This window comes from Rhipicephalus microplus, chromosome X (genome assembly GCF_043290135.1).
Source record: "Rhipicephalus microplus isolate Deutch F79 chromosome X, USDA_Rmic, whole genome shotgun sequence".
Taxonomy (NCBI): domain Eukaryota; kingdom Metazoa; phylum Arthropoda; class Arachnida; order Ixodida; family Ixodidae; genus Rhipicephalus; species Rhipicephalus microplus.
In genome coordinates, this window is record NC_134710.1 from 214,847,811 (window position 1) to 214,870,417 (window position 22,607).

The following is a 22,607-nucleotide window of genomic DNA, read 5'->3' on the forward strand; positions in this document are numbered from 1 at the left end:
TTATGTCGAGCTTCCATATTCTCCCTGCGCGATCTTTCCTCTCTTTCCCGCTTGCGCTTCTTGTCCTCTTTTTAAAGCTTAATGTACTCTATACATTCTTAGAGATCATCATCATCTGCCCCGACTGCCTCTATCAACTCAATAAGGTCTGGCTTTCCTTTCGAGTCGGCAATTCGGAGACCCAACTCTCGGGCCAACTAACAGTTCCGGCTTCTTTAGTGCCTTCAAATTCATGGCTGCCCCCAGTGCTGCTAACTCTTCGCTACTTCAACAACTTTGACGTACTATACCTACTTCCGCCAATTGTACCATAATTACTGCTTCACAACGCCTGGTAATATTCTAGCGAAGAAAATCATTGTACTTACCATATGCAGTCACGGATTCAGGCGTGTTCCTTCGGGAGCTGTCAGCAGTGCCATGAGGAACCTTCCTTCGGTCTAAGGTCATCCGGGTAGCGAGCTTCAACGTTGCCTTCCAGTCTGATAAACTAGTTCCTACCATATGTAGGCAAGTCATATCAAGTGGCCTCTATCTGCTTTCAGAGGATCCGTCTGATATACCGCTGCCATCCAGATGTCAGGACTGGTGCTCGACGGCATGCATCCCACCACGGCCAACATTGGTCGCGGCTCGGGTCCGGTGGATCTCGTTGTAGGTAGCTGGCCGCCGCCACGGGACCCTCTTAGCCCATCTTGCTGGGAGGAAGGCGCATCATCCGGGAGATTTTTACCGAGGTCTGTTTACATAGATTGCATAGAAGAGGGTTACATCTTGAAAAACTCGAGTCGAAAAGGTCTCTCCAAAACTCTACATCTAAAAGCGCAGGAAGCAGCCCGCGAGGGCTGATTGTGAACAGTCTCGTTTCCCCAGATCCTTGGATGAGGGAAGGGGCACGAAATTACACTGTCTGGTGGGAAGTGTTTGACGACCTACGCGACGGCTTTGTGACATTATTCATGTCTTGACCAGCGCGTCATAATTGTCAAATCATCTTACCTTCCCATGCTAATTTTGGTTCACACCAAGTTAAGGGGGTGACCACGAGAGCACCCAAACGCAAGCTTGATGATTTGATATGCGGGGTTTAACGTCCGAAAACCACCATATGATTATGAGAGACGCCGTAGTGGAGGACTCCGGAAATTTCGACCACCTGGAGTTCTTTAACGTGCACCAAAATCTGAGCACACGGGCCTACAACATTTCCACCTCCATCGGAAATGCAGCCGCCGCAGCCGGGATTTGATCCCGTGACTTGCGGGTCAGCAGCCGAGCACCTTAGCCACTAGACCACCGTGGCAGGGCCCCAAACGCTAGCGGCTAGATAGATAGATAGATAGATAGATAGATAGATAGATAGATAGATAGATAGATAGATAGATAGATAGATAGATACGCTCAAAGTCGCTGAAATTCGCTAAGAAATGCTTCGCATTTCTTAGTTCCCCCCATCCCTCTGTTTGCCCCACCCCCTCTGTAATGCCATTGGCCTTGAGGATATTCTAAATAAATTAATTAAAAAAATAAGTTGAGTAAATGGCAGGGGGGGGTGTTGGACGAACAATTTGGGGGGGGGGAGGTTGATCACCCCAAACCCCTCCCTCTTTGGCTACGCCACTGATGTAAACCCATTTTTTTTCAAAACGAGAAACAATAATCATCATTATCATCGTCAGTCTGACTACGTTCACTGCAGGACAAAGGCCTCTCCCATGTCTGCCAGTTAACTCGGTCCTGTGCTTGCTGCTGCCTAGTTATACCCACAAGCTTCTTGATCTCATCTGCCCACCTAACCTTCCGTCTCCCCCTAACCCACTTGCCTTCTCTGGGAATCCAGTTAGTTACCCTTAATGACCAGCGGTTATCCTGTCTACGCGCTACATGCCCGGCCCAAGTCCGTTTCCTCTTCTTGATTTCAACTATGATATCCTTAACCCCCATTTGTTCCCTAATGCACTCTGCACTCTTCTTGTCTCTTAAGGTTACACATACCATTTTTTGTTTCCATTGCTCGCTGCGTCGTCTTCAATTTAAGCTGAACCCTCTTTGTAAGTCTCCAGGTTTCTCCTCTGCAGCTAAGTACCGGCAAGATACCGCTGTTATATACCTTCCTCTCGAGGGATAGTGGAAATATACCTGTCATAATTTGAGGGTGCTTGCCAAATCTGCCCCACCCCATTCTTATTCTTCTAGTTACTTCAATCTCGTGGTTCGGCTCTGTGGTTATTACCTGCCCTAAGTAGACACAGTTTTTTACAACTTGAAGTGCACTATTGTCACAAAGGCACAGGGACGCAGGCACAAAAGCAGGGTGTTTACTTTCGTGACCGAAGGCCAAAAGCACGAACACCAGAGCACGCGCCCACAGAACTAGTTCGTTATCTTCAGAGGTTGGCCACTATAGTTGCCAGCCTACCTTGCGTCAATTCCCCCCTTTCAAGAGCGACCGTCCCGGTCGATTGACTAAGATGCTAGAGATGGTCACAAAAAGAGATGGCCACGTCAACGAAAAAACAAAACACATAAGCCCGCACTGTTGTGGATAATAAAAAAAGTTGGAACAGTTCATAACTCGCGGGCGTGGTACGGTTTCATCCGTAGTACATGGACTACTTCTGGACGTGGACGTCTTCGGTTTAAACTGGTATCCGAGCTTTGAGGAACTACCTCGTAATTCACGTCACTGAGGCAGCGCACAACTTCTTAAGGGCCAAAGTAGCGTCGCAATAGCTTCTCCGAAAGCCCACGATGTCGAACTGGTGTCCACACCCATACATACTCACCTGGTTGATAGTGGACGTTTCTTCGGCCTTGATTGTAACGGCGAGCGGCGACATCTTGCTGCGTCCGAATGCGGTTCCGTGCAAGCTGGTGGGCTTCCTCGGCTTTCTCAACAGAGTCGTCAACGCCGTCATTTCCGCTGGTGTCCTGGTCTACTGGGAGCATAGCGTCTAACGGTGTTGTGACGCGACGGCCATAAACAAGCTCGAATGGTGTTAGGTCTGTGGTCTCTTGCACAGCGCTGTTATAAGCAAACGTGACGTACGGCAAAATTTCATCCCACGTTTTGTGCTCTACATCAACATACATAGATAGCATGTCGGTCATTGTTTTGTTTAACCGCTCCGTCAAGCCGTTCGTTTGGGGATGATAAGCTGTTGTTTTCCGGTGGTTAGTGTGCGTCAGCTTGGTGACTTGTCGCAATAACTCTGCCGTAAATGCTGCTCCGCGATCGGTTATGAGAACGGCATATGCACCATGACGCAAAACAATGTCGTGGACGAAGAATCTGGTGAGATCAACTGCAGTTCCACTAGGCACAGCTTTGGTTTCTGAATAGCGAGTCAGATAGTCGGTTGCGACGATTGTCCACTTATTTTCTGAGGATGAGGTTGGGAATGGACCAAGAAGATCCATTCCTACTTGCTGAAACGGTGCTCGAGGTGAATCTAAAGGTTGGAGGAAGCCGGCGGGCTTTGCAGGTGGAACTTTACGCCTCTTACAGTCACGGCAGGTGCGGACATAGCGCTGAACGGACAAATACAGCTGTGGCCAGTAGTACCTTTGTCGGATGCGCGCTAATGTCCTAGCAAAGCCTAAGTGACCGGCAGAAGGATCGTTGTGGCACGCCTGCAAAATTTCCTCACGCAGTGCCGTTGGAACGGCGAGAATAAAAGTTTCCTGGCTGCTCTCAAGATTTCTTTTGTATAGAACATTGTTCCGCAGGCAATACGATGTTAATACACGTAAGAGCCGGCGTGGGACGATAACGTCTTCTCCTTGAAGATGCTAGATGACATGAAGTACCTCAGTGTCCTCACGTTGAAGCTCGCAGCCATCCGCACCACATCGACGATGCCAAGAAACGGTAAATCTTGTTCAGTGTCAGATGACGTCGGGGAAATAGGAGCACGAGACAGGCAGTCAGCATCTGTATGCTTATGTCCTGATCGGTAGACCACCGTTAGGTCGTACTCTTGAAGGCGGAAGCTCCAGTGGGCGAGGCGGCCTGATGGATCCCGTATATTCGTAAACCAACAGAGCGAATGGTGGTCACTGACCGCTCGAAATGGCCGGCCGTATAGGTAGGGTCGAAACTTGCTAATGGCCCAAAAGACTGCCAGGCACTCTTTTTCGGTGGTAGAGTAGTTAGCCTCTGCTTTTGTGAGACTGCGGCTCGCGTAAGCGATCACACGCTCTGCGCCGTCCTGCCATTGAACAAGAATGGCTCCGATTCCTACGTTGCTGTCGTCCGTGTGAATCTCAGTGTCGGCAGTATCGTCAAAATGTGCCAGCACTGGAGCTGTCTGCAGTCAATTGCGTAGCTCTACGAAGGCTTCTTGTTGTTCTTCCGTCCATACGAAGGGTACATCTGGCCGTGTCAGTCTTGTAAGAGGCTCCGCAATTTTTGAAAATTCTTTGACAAAACGGCGGTAGTAGGCAAAGAGTCCGAGGAATCGCCGAAGAGCCTTCTTGTCTCCAGGACGAGGGAAATCGGCAACGACAGCCAACTTCTCCGGATCTGCTCGAACAACCCCCGGGCTCACCACGTGGCCGAGAAACTTGAGTTCCTGATATACAAAATAGCCTTTTGCGGGCTTGATAGTAAGGTTTGCTCTCCTTATTGCAGTGAGGACACTTTTTAGCCTTGAAAGATGTTCGTAAAACGTGCTTGAAAACACAACGGCATCATCCAAGTATACAAGACACGTCTGCCACTTTAGTCCAGCAAGTACAGTGTCCATCATGCGTTGAAATGTGGCGGGAGCGGAACAGAGACCGAAAGGCACCACTTTAAATTCGTAGAGCCCGTCGGGAGTCACGAATGCGGTTTTTTTACGGTCGCTCTCGTCAACTTCAATTTGCCAGTATCCTGACTTGAGATCTAATGATGTAAAGAACTGGGCATGGCGTACATGGTCTAAGGCGTCATCAATCCGTGGCAGGGGGTAAACGTCGCGTTTTGTGACTTCTTTAAGCCGTCGGTAGTCGACGCAGAAGCGTAGTGTGTTGTCTTTTTTCACGCCCACGGACTGGTCGAGAGTTGAATGACGTCATCATTCAGCATTTCTTGTACTTGACGCTTAATCACCTCTCTTTCCTTCGGGGCACACGGTATGAATGTTGGCGAAGAGGCCAGGCCGACCCCTCGGTAACAATGCGGTGTTTTGTAACGGTAGTACGTTGAACTTTAGATGCTGTGGAGAAGCAGTCCGAGAATTTCGTCACAAGGTTCAGCAGCCGCTTTTTTCGTAAATTTGGCAAGTCTGGATTGACGTGAATGCGGCTGCCCAGGTCAGCACAAGATTTTGCACCCGGTGAAGTCGTATCCAATGCGCTGACATCCTTAATCTCATTAGGTCGGCAATTTCACTGAGGAAAGCGACAATGGTGCCTCTAGGGACGTGCTGAAACTCATTGCTGAAGTTGGTCAGCAGGACTCGAGAGCGTTTATTCTCTAACCGAACAAGACATCGGGCTATGCAGATGTTTCGTTTGAGCAGCAGCGGGATATTTGCCTCTGCAATACCTTCATAGTCGTTGAATTAATCGAAAACGTCGCAGATTACCAAGGTCAACACGCTACTCTTCGGCGGTAACGTGAGGTCATCGTCGACAATTCTTAAAGCATTGACGTAACTGTTGTGAGGGTTGCGCGCTAAAGCGTGTGCCGTGGAAAACGTCACCTTCGACTCTTGCAAGTCAATCACGGCTCCGTTATCGTGCAGAAAGTCCAGTCCGAGAATCAGGTTCCTCGAGCATAGGCAGTATTACAAATTCTCCGAGATACGTAAATCCGTGAATACTGACTCGCGCTGTGCACCGTCCCACGGGAGTGAGAAGATGGCCTCCTGCCGTACGTATCTGTGACCCAGCCCACAGAATAGAAACCTTCTTCAGCCTGCAGGCAAGACCCATGCTCATGACGGACGTGTCTGCTCCAGTGTCGATTAGTGCCATTACTTCTTCGTCGTCCACGGTTACCACAATGTTTGATGTCACTACTCTTCGTACCACATTCGACTGCGTCTGTACATCTTTTTGCTGCCAGCGCTGTCGTCGTAGTGGGGGATCTTCCGTAGAGTCAGCGTCAGCGGCCTCACCTCCGGAGGTCGCTGAACTCAGTTTTCCCGAATTGCAGGACTGGGTGAACGGCGTCTCGGAGCGCCACGTGAGTATGCTGGGCTTGGTGACCTGTAGCGAGCAGGCGACGACGAGCGGGGCTCATGCGACCGATGTTCGATACTGCGTCGATTCGAGATGAAACTTTCTATTTCCAGTAGTCGCTCGCCAGGTCGTGGACGAGGGGCATTAGGCGAAAATCCACGGAGACCCACACGGCGGTATGGACATGTTCGGTAGACGTGTCAGGCTTCCCCGCAGTGGAAACAAAGGGGCCTGTGGTCGGGTGTACGCCAGATGTCACTCTTCCTCGGTCGTGCTTCGGTGATCAACGGCGGGCTGCGAGGACGGAAGCCTACCTCCATTTGCTGAGCACGTCGCTCATTGGGGTAAAACACGCTGGGTGAACTGCGCGACGGAGGACGTCGCACTGCTTCCGCGTAGCTCATTTCGACGCATTGCCTCTGTTGTGGCACTTCGGACTGTGGGGGAGTGTGAACGGCTTGCCGTAGCTCGGCGCGTACCATCTCCGCAACGGAGAGCTGCTCTACAGGTGAAGCAGTCACCTGCATCTTTTGTAGCTCCTCCTTAATGAGAGCTCTGATGAGCTCTCGCAACGCATTGATGTCATTGCCGAGAGTGATAGAAGTGACCTCACTTGGATGTACACCCCGGTTATACTGCCTGGCACGCTGTTGAAGGGCCCTCTCCATGGCGATGGCTTCCTCATGAAACTCCGCAAGTGTCGCAGGTGGGTTTCGAGTCAGGCCCGCAAAAATCTTTTCTTTAACACCACGCATTAGGTGACGGACTTTCTTGGATTCGGTCATAGAAGGCTCCGCATGCCTGAAAAGCCGATCCACGTCCTCTATGTAAGTCGTCACCCTTTCGTTAGGGCCTTGAACCCTTGCCCCTATAGCACGCTCCGCTGTCTTTTTCCTATCCCCTCGGGCAAAGACCTTAGGGAACTGCCGGTGAAACTCATCTCACGACGTAAGCGTTGCTTCATGGTTCTCAAGCCACGTTTTCGCGGAGTCCTCGAAAAAGCAGTACACATAGCGTAGCTTATACGCTCTGGGGTCCAATCGTTTATAACGGCGACCCGGTCGAAATGCTCGAGCCAGTCGTCGGCATCTTCAAAAGCAGCTCCGTGAAATGTCTTCGGCGCCTTGGGCTGGTTGACAACCAGGTGCGCTGGTGGTGGCACGGTGACGTTAGGTGGTGCTTGGTTCATAGTCCTCTGACGATCAGGCAGCAAACCGTGCTGTGGCTCGAGTCCCTGGATACGACGGCTGGAACGTACGTGCACAGGGGAAAGCTCGGCTGAGCTACTCGACGGGCTTACGTCAGGAATGCTCTCTGGGGACCGTATCATCTACCGTACCGCGCACCTCCACCAAAAAATGTCACAAAAGCACAGGGACGCAGGCACCAAAGCAGCAGCGTTTACTTTCGGGACCAAATTGTCCCGAAAGGCCAAAAGCACGAACACCAGAGCACGCGCCCACAGAAATACTTCATTATCCTCCTCAGAAGTTGGCCACTATAGTTGCCAGCCTATCTTGCTTCACTATTACCTATCTCGAAGTGCTACTGTCTTCCGAGGTTGTTGTACATTACTTTCGTTTTCTGCAGATTAATTTTAAGACCCACCTTGCTGCTCTTCTTGTCTAACTCCGTAATCATGAGTCGCAATTCGTCATCTCCGAAGCGCAGGTTACTAAGGTACTCTCCATTAACTCTTATCCCTAACTGTTCCCACTCTAGGCCTCTGAAAACCTCCTGTAAGCACGCGGTAAATAGCATTGGGGAAATTGTACTCCCCTGCCTTACATGTACCCTTCTAGATTGGTATTCGGTTGCTTTCTTTATGAAGCACTGTGGTTACAGTTGATACCCTGTAGCTTTCTTCCAGGACGTTTATATATGCTTCATTGACACCCTGATTCCGCAGTGTCTGCATGACTGCTGATATTTCTACCGAATTAAACGCCTTCTCGTAATCTATGAAGGCTAGAAACAATACTCACTGAATAACATTTCTGACAAAGAACACTCAGATGACTTTCTGTAGAAAAACTTCCACGTGGCCAAGAAATTTTTTCTCATGAACGTGTTTAGCAGTAAATTGTTTTCAATGCAATAAGTTGGCACGATTTTTTATGGCATTTGAGATGATCCCCAAAAGAGCTGAGACGTAATTGGCAAGGAATTGGGAATCTGTTTGCCAAAAGCACACCCAAGTAAAGCTATAGTTAATTAGACTAGATTGATTGATTGTACCCTGAGAACTCTAATGTCATTGATTTCACAAGCATGTGTTTATCAAGAGAAGGGAAATCAAGGTCTAAGTTTCACTTTTAGATTTTGTACCGAAATCTCCACGCATGACATCACAAATTTCTTAAGAGTATCTCTCGCATTTTGCCAACATTGGATCATTGAAATTTCATGAACCTTGGCATGGTAACTAACCTATTAGGAAGACAATGTAATTATTTCTTACCTTGCGGATCTATGTATGAACCAGTATATACGCCATCGAAATCTATGAAGTCACGGCATTTGGTGCGGTAATTTTAAGGTGGCGTGACTATCAGCGCTTTTCTTCGTCTAATTTTTTGCTTTCCAAGCGTCCTCTCGCGGTAAAAGTAGTGTTTTGGTGTTACAAAACTGTTGTTTGTGAATACTTGACAAATTGGTTTCGTCTTAATATTGTCCCATTGAATGATGCACGGTGTCATATGACACAGTAGGCCCGTTTGCACAATGTAATGAGTGTAACGCTGGACTCAAGTAGGCAAGTTAGGGGTACCTACGGGAAGGACACTTCAAATAAAGTGCTGTATACCAAACATAAATGATGCAAGCTGATTGCCGCTTCCAGAAGAGTATGTTGCGGTCGGAGTGCATTCTGTGAATGCCCTTTTCTGCCTCTCAACTGCATGCAACCTGTCCGCTATATACTTTAAATGCTTGTATAAAAGGCAGCTGCAATTTTGGGTTTAGAAAGCATAACCCACTGTTATTATTATAGCGACATAAAACAACCACATTTCTATCTCTTTTTTTTTCTTTTTCATCTGCATAATTTACGAAAGACATGCTCAGAAAGTGTCACCATTTCCTCTTTGCTACACTAGCGCACGATGTTTTCCTGTTTAGCGCTGTGCACCATGAAGTGTCTGTCGGTGTTCCGAAAGCTATTCTGCACGGGTGCTGTTAAGAGGAGGTGTGAGTCAAAACAAAAAGTTTTTTTCCAAATATACGTATTTTAGTTTTTATTTGCTTTCACAAGTTTAGCGTCTCTATACTTTCTCGACAAAGACTGAAAGTTCAAATTAAACTCGAAGTAGCTTAAAATTGCTTTTAAAAAGCACAAGCTGGCTACTAAAAAACTTTAAAAAAGCTCATTTATTAGAGTCCCGTAGCAATAGTCACCTGGCTGCTTGCCATTGCATTTCGTATGAGTTCACTAAAGCCATATGCTTAAGATAATCACAATTTCCAACTCTCATGATGGAAGGAATCATCTTAAAAACATATTTTTCTGCACAGACGACCTTTCTCTACCTTTAAAATGCGTTTTTCTCACGATCCACTTATGGGCAAATTCTTGAGCTTGGAAAATATGTTTTTGGTACTCCTGATAGCGGATCGGGATTACATTTTGCCCACACATTTCTTAACATGTGAAGGATGCAAGTATTTTCTTTAAAACTCTATATCGCCTGTACAATTGTTACAAACCTAAAGTGCACTGTTAGTATTGGCTGAGAATTAAAAAAAAATTTGCATTGAAAATTTTTTTGCCTATTAAAATGCCTTATACCCACTTTTTTCATAGTTATTTGCATTATATATTTAATGTAGAGCAATACGAGTCATTAACGGCTCAGAACCATAAAAGCTTAGTGGCAGAAAGAGTTTGTCCAAAAAGAGTTGTACATTAAACATCATCATAGCATAAAACAAAACTGTGCAACTTACTATAAAACTGATTACATATTTGAAATCAGCATAAAATCATATATAAAGAACGAAAGGTTCGTTGCCCTAGGCTACAGATTGAGACAACTTTTTTGTTCTAATTCCATCTCCCCTAAACTTGCTCTTTTGACTTGGATATATGTTATATAAATCTGATATATCTTAGCAAAGCACTGAACGCATTACCCCATAATTTTAGCTTTGGTCCTTACCAGCAGCGAGTAGATTTTTGATCAAATTTCAATCCTTTACTTTATTATGTCATTATTACATGCAGTACAGCTAAAACCTATGCTATATCACTAAGGGGAGATGTTACACGAATAATGTCATCTTTTGCAAAACTTATCGCTTTAACATTTAACTTGGTGAACTAGGTTTGGTCGTTAAAGTTTTATTTTTTTAATTCAGATTAGAATTTGATGAAAGATCGATTTTTTTTTTCAGCCCATGCAACTTCGGCCTACAGTGTATGGTGAAATTGATGTAAAAAGGAAAAGAAGCCAAACAGTGGTCGCGCACTTCGTAAACTGCCATTAGCACCCGCACGGGGAAATAAGTTGAAAGATGATGCAATACAAGAGGCACGAAATTGTTATGGAATAGCAATAACCGCCAATCCAGCCATGCAACTTTAATTCTCAACATAGAAGGAAGTCGCCAATTCTGTCCAAGATGTCTCACTTCTGGTGTAAGCAGAGGCAAGCCAGAACTCTTCAGGAGTCCATACCAGATTGCACTCATTAATGCCAACTAATGAACACCTTTGTGGCTACACACCCCACATATATTATAAGCACCTCACAGCTAGATCATCATAATCATCATTTATTAACCCTAAGCATTGCGTACCATAGTCACGTGGACGATTAATATATGTATTCAGTCGAAATAAGGCAAGTGTGCCTCGGCAATGTTTTTTATAGTAAATCTACAATCAAATAGCATTCATTGCACAAATGCTGTAATTTCCCTTCATGAACAGCCAAGGTGGTTGCTGCCCACATGAGCACATTTTAAGGATAATCGTGCAAACAATGTTCAGAGAACATTATCAGGATGCTGCCAAGTGGACGAGGACATATGTAATTTTTGAGAATGAGCATAAGATGTCGCTCTTGTCTGGTTTCAAGCTACCATCTTTCTCCAGCTTTCTGCCTTGTTTCGTCTTCAAGGCATGGTCAAACATGTCTTTTATGTGTTCTCATAGCAAAACAAAGACACAGAAACACACTGTTTTCTTGAACTTCACATGCCAACTCAACTTTAATAACCATTTTTCCATAAAATTCATTCACCACGACATGGGCTCGTTCTCAATCTGAGCACTGACAGCGTCAAGCACCCGGGAGGTGTACCGCAGTTAGCGTGGTGAAAAGCTTGCATTTCACACACCCCCGCAGATAACAGCAGCTCCCCCATCTTTATTTTTTTCGGACTAGTTTTCTGGAAGACGTCGATGAAAGCAATAGAACAGAAACAAACACGCACACACACCTCTCAAAACACATAAATCTAGATGTGTGTAATATATATAGATATGTATAATATGCACGCCCAATGTCTTATGCAGAACATTCGCACATACAATTGCACCTTTCAGAACTGCAGCCAGTTGTAATGGCATTCACCCTGAATCACTCGAACCGGGTAAGGGACACACTTTGCGTTTGGTCATTTTTGCTGCAAACAACACATCCATCATCACCATCAATCATCATCACACATTTGACTAGTTCAGATGTTCGATAGCAAACATCTGTGACAGGTCGAAAAAACACGTCTAGAGGCCTTAATAATTTAGTAGGAATACAGGCAGGCTGGTGCTACATACACGAGGTACAATCAAAAAGCAGAATACACATCGCGCCACCCAGCACTATTCCACTTATACCCAATCATTCCACGCTCAACAGCCTCCCCCAATTCTCATAATGACAAAGCACAGTCCATAAACAAATACTTCACCAGTGCTCTCTCTTGTGGAGTGCTCAGCATTACTACAGAAGGGCTGCATTGCACAGGAACAGCTGCACATGCAGTGGTAACACGTGGCAACTAACTTCTGCAGTACACTGCATCTAGCAAATCAGCAAGTGTCTGCTGTGGCGGACACTGCAGGATGTAGCGAGGAACCAAATGTGATATGTTTAAAGCAATAAACACTAGAGTTCACTTTTCCTGCCAGCACTGGATGACACCTACAACCTCACTAGGAATTGAAGCTGCATGGTCATGAAGATTAAGTCTATGAATGTGCATTCAAAAGGAGGACCATACATCTCAATGAAGACAACAATTTGCTATGTCAATTTGTTTCCTGGCATTCCTCCATGATGATTCATATAAAATGCAGAGCTGCATGTATGTGAACACTGTGCTAGGTCAAGTGAACTGTAGCATTAAGCATTTGAACCATGGCCACCACACACTGTGTTGTTCGAACTTTCAATGAAATGCTTTCATGTAAACTGCTCTTGATCCCGTATCACATCAATGCTATTAGACAAACATTGTTAACATACAAGTAGCAACGTATTAATGACAAAAAAAACATTCAATTCTCTACATTTAGCCATTTCAAAAAAGTAGTGCAGAACAGATGCAGTGCCACGACAAAAAGCATATTCATTTTTCTCGAATAATTGAAAAACTAAGGCAAGCATTGCAGTGTTTGAGCTTTTATATTGTGCCAGCAAAATAAAGGGAGAAGGGAAAGAGAAAAGACAATATACGGTTTTGCAATCTTTTTGGCCATAAGGCAGTTGAAGCTAAGAGTGGAACATCACTAGAAGAAGATAGATTTCAGGGGTGACCTGATATTATGTTTTTTACCAACTCCAGACATAGAACACTTCGATTGTGACTTTCACAGTGTTATGAATGTCACTACCACGATGGGGCATTTGCCATGGATCCTTTGTTTGGTACTGTAAGTTTTACAAACAGAAAGCATCCATGCTTACACAGTCCTGTAAGCCAGCACGCTCAAGATGAGCTGTGTTTCATTAGCCTGGACATCTTTGAACAACGGTTGGTAATGACACACAGATATGCGAGGTGCCTCGGCTAGCTCTAGCTAAAATTTTAAACTATACAAAAAAAAAAGAAACAGGACATTGCTATTCGCATGCCTATACACCATGAATGCAGTGCTCTTAGCATTTAATATGCAAATGACCATAGCATTTGGTCGGGTGAGCTGCCATGACAGGGCAGCGACGACAGCTGTTCAATGATGCACATGTGCCAGCACCACAAGAGATAACCGCTGTGTTTTTTCATTGCTGTTGTGAAATGTAGTGAGGAAGTATATTGTGTGTTTGCGGCACGTTAGGGAGCACTGCAATCATGGCATGCACAGGCATAAAAGTGCACATGTCATGTGCTATTTCTTATTATTTCACAGGCATCTGTAGAAAGTTGAAAACAGTAATACATAATAGATAAAACATTAAAATCTGTCTAACTGTGTGTTTTGAAAACGAATCTACTACCTTTTTTGTTAGAATACACATACCTATGTGCGTCTGACTGTAACAGAGAACTTGCACAAAGCATGCAGTGCACACCAACACCTTTTGTTTACAGAAGCATGGTCAACTTTCAGAATTCAAGCTTGTCCTTTCTCATGTACACCAACTAAGCCATCCTTCAGTATCTTGTCACTAAGATTGGCAATAGCAGGATAACCTAGGTTTCAAGTATCAACTAAGCTCCTAGGTTTGCATTCCATAATTCAAAAGGTCTATTTATATATGGTGGCCACTAGCACCAACTGAGGTCTCATGATAATGTGCAGTGGTGTATGTTGATGGACAGTTTTCTTCCTTTCAGCTGGATCTATAGGATGTGCACAAAGTTCAGGTATCCAGGGCATAGTGCAGAACTCATTTTGCAAACACTCTGCCAAGGAGTGAGGAAGATGTCATAGAGAGAAAGATCAATCTTCAGGTTTGTGTAGTTGATCATCACACTATTCTACACCAAATGTAGCAACCAACCTCACTAATTGTAAGGCTTCCTCCACAGGACAATGCGAGTAAAAAGACCATGCAGCCAGCATTAGAAGCATGACCTGGGCGACAGCATTTGCCATCTTGACGATGGTTTCTTGACAGGGCTGTTTGCACATAGCTGGCAGGATGCCTGCTATGTGAAAGTTGCTTTTCTGAAATAAGTTCTGTTTGTGCTAGAATTTTATTATAAATAAATGAGCAGATAATTTATAAAAAACACTGCCAGGGATATTAATTGAAAATTACAGCTACATTTCCTTCTTTTTACCTCTCCTCTCAGAACACGTCAATTCTGGTGTAACTACGTCATCATGTAATAAAAGGCCATAAAAAATGTGCTAGAAAATCTGCAAATGCTTTAAAAGCAGCAGAATATCCACAAGAGAAAATTAGTATTATAACTGATTACAGGTATAAATTTATGTTAGTTAAATTACTTTAATCAAGTTGAATTCAATTGCAGTTACTCCATTGTTCCCTTGCTGGCACTATATCACGCCTCAAGAATGCATCACCCAGTGAAGCAAGTTGCTTCACATTCATAAAAATCCAGTAAGTATAATGTCCATTGTTGCACACAAGAAATGGACAAAATATGGCAGATAAAATATTGAATGTAAATGCAATGGCACTGCACAACAAAAGCTCTGAGACAGTGATCAAAGGCTATGTCACACTTGTATGTGCAGTACTAACGTCTATGCACTTTAGCAACAACATAGGAGGTAAACTGCTGTTACAGTCTTGTGTCATGCAACATCTTAAAAAGAACTAATATTAAATGTACTGAATTATACACAGTACTAAAATGTAATGAAGTAACAGGTAAATGTATACTTTGTGCTAAACATTTATATTACAGTACTGAGGATGCAGGAACCAACTGCAAGACTGTTTTCTATAAATTACATGCTCTGAGACATGGAAATGCACGCGATCCCCAAATCGTTATTCTGATAATACATTCACTGCTTTTCTTTTTGCCAATGTTTAATTATATTCAATCAACACATTACTTTATAAATCAGCATTTTAAAAGGTAAACAGTAAAAAAATCTGGGTAGCACATTAAATTTTAACACCCAAGAAAAAGTTGCCGCCTGAAGCTTGAACGCCTTTTGAAAGCCGTTAGTGAGAGCCGTTAAGAAGTATAGAGAAAATGAACACTTAGCATCTTGTCTTTATTCCTGGCTCACCAATTTATCAAAGTAAAACTTGCTGTGGTACGGCTACAGCTTTGTGCAGACAAGTGTGAGATAACTTTTAGTGGCTATGGTCAAAATGCACCAGAGAAAAGATGCATAGTGACAATGAAAATTCTAACAGCCATGCAATGCCATCCTCAATTGAAATGTAAACTAAATAGAAAGATATGTTTCTAGCTATTCCCAAATAAATGCTTACAGGAGCAACATCTAGTTCAATTTCTTTTTCTGCCTCCAATACTCGGAAATGTTTTTGTAACTCTTGGATATGGCTGTTGAAGTATAGGTGTCGATTCAGATAGGCGAGGCTACTATCGCACCTAATAGCTACTCCTAACCAACAAGATCTCTTCAAATGCAAAACTTATAAAGTCATTAAGACAGCACAATTTCTAGCTTCATAACCTAGTTTATGTGCAATGCACTACAGCTGTACAAACAAAAGCTAATAGCTCCATGAAGTTGTGCTAACAGAATACAGTAGACTCCCTTTAAGACGATATCGAAGGGACCACATTCATTTGTTCGTGGTCCCCAAAAACCAAATACTAACATATACCAAGTATGCCCAAATATGTTGCTTGAAAACACTGAATGAGTTATACTTATAATGGGGAGAAAAAAAACAAGAAAAAACATTGTTTGGCTCAGCTTGATAAAAACTATGTTTTTGTGTAGAGTATTTAGACTAATCTAACGAGCACTGGATATTGTGAGTTCATAATAAATATGCTCATGAATAAACTACTATCACATTTTAACAATAATGCTGTTGCACGACCTTATTTTGACAATTAGAAAAAAATAAAAAGAGAGGGACAAGCACAATTTTTCTTGAAAGAGTAGAAAATTTATTCTTCTGACTGTTCACCTTCTGAGAGGCTGTTTTACTGGCTTTGCTATCACTTTAGAATATGTTTCCATTGCATAATGCTACCTTGACTAAGCCAATATATGCCAAGTTACTTATGAAAGTCTCCAAGCTTTTCTTTGAGGTTCGGAAATTTATGTTATTTTCATGCAGCAGTAATTTTTCTTGGACGACATGCAGCTGAAGATCTCTGTTTTATGCTTCTCGTGATCACAAGCCTCAAACACAAAAAAGACACAACGCAGCTATATTTAGTGTGGAAAACGACCTTGCTTTGTCGTGCACTTTCATAATAAAAATGACGCATTACAATTTGCTCTGCATTTCACTGGGAATAGATACGATGTGCACAGGCCCAATGCAAAACAATGCAAACTGACCAAAAGTGCTCAGGAACCATTTTGTGGCAGCGATGACTATCTGACTCCTCTGATAGGAGTGCTAATGCCGCATATGTGGTTTCCATTTCCGGTGATTATAAGGTACAGACAATCTTTGTTCCTGTTTTCACTTTCATTTGGCCTTTTTTTCGATTCCCTTCTCTTGCATTTTCCTGCCAAGCCGAGCTCTTGTGTTCTTCTGTTCTCTACTGTACTCCTGTTGGGGAACTGAAGAAGGCAATTACAATGCAAAGGGACGAATGCTTTTTATTGCTTTTTTTGCTGATAAAGCTGGCCATTTCTCCAACTACAGGCTAGGAGTGAGGGAGATACCAGCTTTATGTGCTGACCTTTCCTTTCCACTTATCTTGTTTTCTCCCTCAACATAGCGATTCGCTTTCAATTTGGTTTGAGTCTTTGTTCCAGGAATTTTTTTTTTTCATTTTGCTTTGTCATGTTCCCCTGAATGCCCCAATAAGGTTCGTTGCACAGAATCCCCGTCATTGTTGGTTGCTGCGATAGTTCATCTTAACAGAAGAGACCTGTTACATTGTTCGTCTTAAGCAGATTTTTCCTTTTTTGCGTTAAGTCTATGTGAAACCAAACAAATGCGCCTATGTAGTTGTTCTTAAGCAAGAATTCGTCTTAACAGAGTTCGTCTTAAACGGAGTTTACTGTATATTCAGCAAAATTAAGGACACAAATTCTTTTTTCTCAGTTGGAAGTAAGAAATTTGCCCCCGAGTTTGCCTGTATTTGCTTTTTGAACAACAATGACTGAGCGGCAACCACAAAAGATACTTTCATACATGCATTTCCATTAAAGATAAGAATAGCCACAGTGTGTGCAGTTCAATGCTGCTCATCAGTACTCACACTCAAAATGCATGAAACAGTGGAATACTTCAAGAAACAGCTTACGAGAGTTTTTGCTATGCATACACAAAATAGGCTACATGCAAATGCACTAACATAGATACATGGATATACAAGTATGTATACTATGTACATAATATATGCCACATTACATTATCAGTGTGCTAATGCTTACATTACGATTCAGGTATTGACCTGGCATAAGTGCTTTCTTTATCGAGCTAACTCACTGTCACCATAATATATCAATAGAGTTGGAACTGGCAGATGAAACAATCCAGTCCTTGGTGCTATTGTTCGTAATTAATGTTACACTATCTCTTTTCAGCCAGTATTTTGTTACTTGTGTCACTGTTGGGCAAAGGCATGAACAATGTTCCTCCCATTCAGACTTGGCCCAAAAGCATGCACTACATGCATGCTAAAATAACAATAGTATGAATTATGTTCATGTGATGTGTACTAATTTAATTAACCCTTTACAGCCACGTAACGGGCCCCTTTTGATAAGCAAAAATATTTATTTTGTTAATATGTTGGATAGAGTGCAAGGTGCACATTCTTACAGGTTCCATTTTCCCCTTAGTTTCTGTTGTCAAACCTTCTGGAACCATTTTTAACTATCGTACCGCATGCTACAGAACACATGCATACCAGGATATTTTTTTATAGTGGCACACTCACAGAAACTTGTATGTATTTTTGAAGATGTCAAGCACTGAGATAATGGCAATGTAAATATTATAGATGTGTAAAAGAAGTCGAGCAAGTTAAGTGAATCTGAAGACGATCTTAGTGCGAAAAAAAAAAAAACATTTGGTCTTCAGAAGACCAGAAAACATACTTGCATGAGAGCGCTAAGGAATAGAGAAACAATGAATCCCTAAGAAACTGACGCCCATGGTGATCACATATACTATGTCACACTGACTGAAGACAGTGACTTTCAAATAAACGTAACCTTCTCTAGTAAGCCGCTATGCATATGTTCACATTAGTGTTTTTTCAGTTTAGTGACCAAAACATATAGCATTGTTTATATGAGGAACAAATGCAAAGTGGGCAGATGCTCATGGCTGCAAAGGATTAATAACTAGTAAGGCCAAAAGTTCGCATGGATGAAGCAAAATAGTCAAAAAGGCCCGACTTCAATAGAAACCATGAATAAATGTCTCTGACACCAGTGTCCACATTTGACTGAATTTGTAAGTCACATGCAATACCATCAAAGAGACGAAGAGTTATATACAAGAAGCTTCAAACTGTCGGTGGGGCAGCTGAGAGTGCACAGTAGTAATATTTACCTAACATAGCAATTAAATTCTGCTACTTAAGGTAGATAGTAGTGAGCGAGCATCCCAGCAAACACTTTGGTAGCCTCTAAAATTGCTCAACAAGTTCCTGATTATAATCAGGTGTCCATAAATGCCAGAGTGCAAAGATGAAGATTTTTTATGAAGGGCATGCAGTCATGAGATTATGAGATGTACCATGGCCACCACTTGAACTTTCACGATGTTTACACCGTTTGTGAACACTGGTGCCATAAATTTTACCCATGCTAAATGCTAGTTTAACACAACCCTGCCCCAAAGTTTTCTTTCCAAGCGATCTGACACAAACAAACAAAAAAAGCATTTCAATGACTGCTACACTGCCAAGTCCCGATAATTGCAGGAAGCCATTGTACACCTTTCAAAATAATGACACCATTCCACCTGCTGAGCACTTTAGCAGAACAGAGAGCATTGTGTTCATTTTCCAATCACAACAAAGCACCGACACCTATAATAGGCGTTTCCATAAGCACAGAGAAGCTCCCAGTATTTACGAGGTCAGGAAAACAAAAAAAGACCAGTTTTTTAGGCTGTTCCTGGTGCCAACTCTCCCATTTCTGTTGTTGCACCTGAGCTGTCTGCACTGTCAGTAGTTTGGGCAGTGCAATAGTACTTCTTGTGTGCAACAAATGTTGACAGATAGTTGAACGAAATGTCACATGCTTTACAGTACTTGGTTGCTCCATGAACTTTGCTCTTTGGTGTTGGCACGGATGGCTCCGGTTTTATTGCAGCAGAAGCATCAGTATCAGCTGAGTTAGTTGCGAGAACATCCACCAAAGTAGCCTCAGCAGCAGCTGGTGAGTTACACACTGCAACTGCAACATCTGACTGCTGTTTGGCAGAAGTTTCTATGGCAGCATCTTCAGCATCTGAGACTTCTTCCACTTTGACTTCTGGTATAGGAGAGTGATGTCCTTCATTTGTTGAAGAACGCGGCTTCTCAGTTGTGGAAGAATGAACCGCAGAAGTGGCAACTACATCACGATGTACTAGCTTGACGTGGCGCACTACATTGCCTTTATAAGAGGAAGAGTAGCCACAGAGGTTGCACCAGTGAAGAAGCTCTGTTGGAGCAGGATGATGTTCTTCACATCCTCTCGAGGTTGAGCTTGACTCTTCTGTCACAGTAGTAGCAGTAGGAGGGCTACCTGAGCGGGCAGAAGCTTCTTCTGTTGTTTCACTGTTGTGAGGAAGAGTAGGAGTCACTGCTGCAGGCACTCCAGCTGCACCATTCCAAGGACAAAGCGTGTTTCCATCTGCACCAACACAAAGAATGAGAGCTTCTTCTTGCATCTGTGTTCCTTTTTCTAAGTGCATGCGAACGTGAGTGCGCATTCCACGCAGTGTATGGCCTTTGTAACCACATTCTGCACATCGAAATGCCCTCACTCCTGTGTGAGTCACTAGGTGACGCTGCGCAGCAATTTGCGTTGGACAGAAGACATCACAGTAGGGACACTTGCGCAGGGCAGCAGAGCAAAGATGCTGCTTCAGGGCGTCTTCTGTTGGATAAGACAGTCGACATCGTGCACACGAAAACTCAGTCGGCCTTTTGACAGCAGCAACACCCACTTGGCCTTTTAGCACATCTCTCTTTGGACAGTAGTAGGTCTGGTGCGCTTGAAGGTTGCTAAGTGATGTAAATTTAATACCACATGCAAGGCAGTAAAACTGGTAGAGTGGTTGAGGTGGTGACTGAACTCCAGCACTTCTTTGGCCAAAGACGTCAGGAAGAGCGGGAACTGGTGAAGCACTTGCATTGGCTGATGGCGAGCGAGACACAAGCTCTGATGAAGATCCTTCATCCCCAGATGGTGAAGACAGTCGTCCCAATTTCTGCTGCCTTGAAGCACAGTAATGGCGCTTGTGAGCCAAATAATTTTCATGTTTGTAGAAGACAATGTTGCATTCACGGCAGCGAGAGGTTCCTTGTTTTACAAGTACCTGTTCACCAAGTGCCAGGAGTGGATCGATAGTACTGACTACAACAGCAGATGAGTTCGAAGCTTCCTCTTGCTGAGCAGGGACTGGTGAGGAAGGGTTCTGCGGGGACTGTCTAGCCTTGGTCTCCTTCCGAAGACTCAAGTCTAGTGGTGTCTCTGTCACATGCTCCTGCTTAATGCATGGTGAACTGGCTTTGCTGGTGCTAGAGGCCACACTTGCAGCAGTTCCTTCAGTGCTTGGTTCCTTTGCTTGTGAACCATTTTCCTTAGTTTCACATGGCTCAGCAGAAGTGGGTGCTGCAGGGGTCATTGAGCCGCCAGATGTTACCAGGGCTGCTGGTGCCACAGCAACAGTTTGAGGGCAAACTATTGCTGGAGCCACAGATGGAGTTGCATCTTGCCGTAGAACTCCCCCTGTTGTAGGAACGAGGCCATTTCCAGGGACGTAAGAACATGGAACAAGGATCAATGGGTTTGTGGATATTGCTGCGAATAATGGTTGGTTAAGCAGGACCTGCTCAGGTGCAGTTGGAGCTATGGACACCGTTGGCACTGGGGGTGGGGCAGGGGCAATGCTCACAGGAGCTTTCTGTACATGCCGTGTGCCACAATAGAACTGCTTGTGTACAGTAAATGTTTTGTATGAAGAGAACTGGATGTCACAGTTGGCACAATATCGAGCACTTGGAGGAATTGAGATGTCTTCTGCAGCTGCAGCTGGTGGTGCATCAGCAGTATTGGTTGGGGATGAAGGTGAACCATGAAGCCGCATGTGGCGTGTAAGGCTCCCCTTTCTGTCATAAGCATAAGAGCAGTACTTGCACTGGTAAGTACGGCTGTTCTTAGGAGATTTGCTCGTAGTTGAAGAAGTATCCGAGCTAGGGGGTGACAATCCATCCTCCCGGCGAGGACGCTTGGCTGGGACAGCACATGCTTCTGTTCCACTTTCACCATTCTCTCGTGGTGATGAACCTGTGATGATTATCCAAAAGACCAAATTAGTTGGCAACCAGTGCAGCCATTTAACTTTTAGAATGGAGGGAAACTTGATGCCTACACATAGTACCTCTCTTCAATAATTATTCAAGCCATGCTAGTGTTACATACTATAATACTATGATAAAACAGTCATTTCCACTGTTTTAACAGGTTTTATCAAGGGCAATACTTGGGTATTTTGCACTACAAGAGCTTTTTACAAGAATACCTAAGGGGAGATGTGGGTCGAAAAACGTGAGTTTTTTTCCAAATTACCAATTTTTTTATTTTTGCCTGCTTTGATAAGGTTAGAACCTCTACTATTATGAAAAAAAAAATACAGGTCAAGACTTAACTGGGAATGCTTTAAAATTGCATCTAAAGAGCACAAGGTGCCTGTCAAAAGGTCCAAAGTGTGCAGTCTTTGAGCACCTTTCCGCCGATAATGCCCCGCCGCTCGCCATTGTTGACTGTATTAGCCGAAGAGTCGAGCCTCACTCTTCAAAAAACAACAGTTTCCTTTGCTGATCCGATGCAAGAACTAACAAAAAGAAGCACGCTTCTGCACGTTTTTTGAGCGCCGCGACTGGCTTATCACGTGGTACGGATCAAGGACCGCCATTGGCCGCTGCACGCCTGTATGTGCTGTGAAGCCTATTTGTGGGGTCCATGTCTTATCGAGCAGCGCAGCTGAACAATGCTTTTCTCATGTAATTATTTCCATTATGAATGAAAAAAGCATTGTTCGCAAGTGAAAGCCATTGTGCAGTGCACTCTGTAGGAATAGGCTACGAGCAGCTAGTCCGATTTGTGGCAGTTGTTGCCTTGCAAAAACCAATGCATCAAAACTCATTCACACCCGTCAGCCGGAAAGTTCGTG

At 43.9% G+C, this 22,607-nt stretch overlaps 1 protein-coding gene across 1 annotated transcript in view; it reads right to left on the reverse strand.

The window, feature by feature from the left end:
* Nucleotides 1-11,352: 11,352 nt before the first annotated feature.
* ush (Zinc finger protein ush) overlaps nucleotides 11,353-22,607 on the reverse strand; it is a 432,792-nt gene continuing 421,537 nt past the window's right edge. Inside the window, exon 7 of the mRNA XM_037435521.2 lies at nucleotides 11,353-21,721. Coding sequence (XP_037291418.2) covers nucleotides 19,329-21,721 — 2,393 coding nt within the window. The 3' untranslated portion in view covers nucleotides 11,353-19,328. The remainder of the gene's footprint in view (nucleotides 21,722-22,607) is intronic.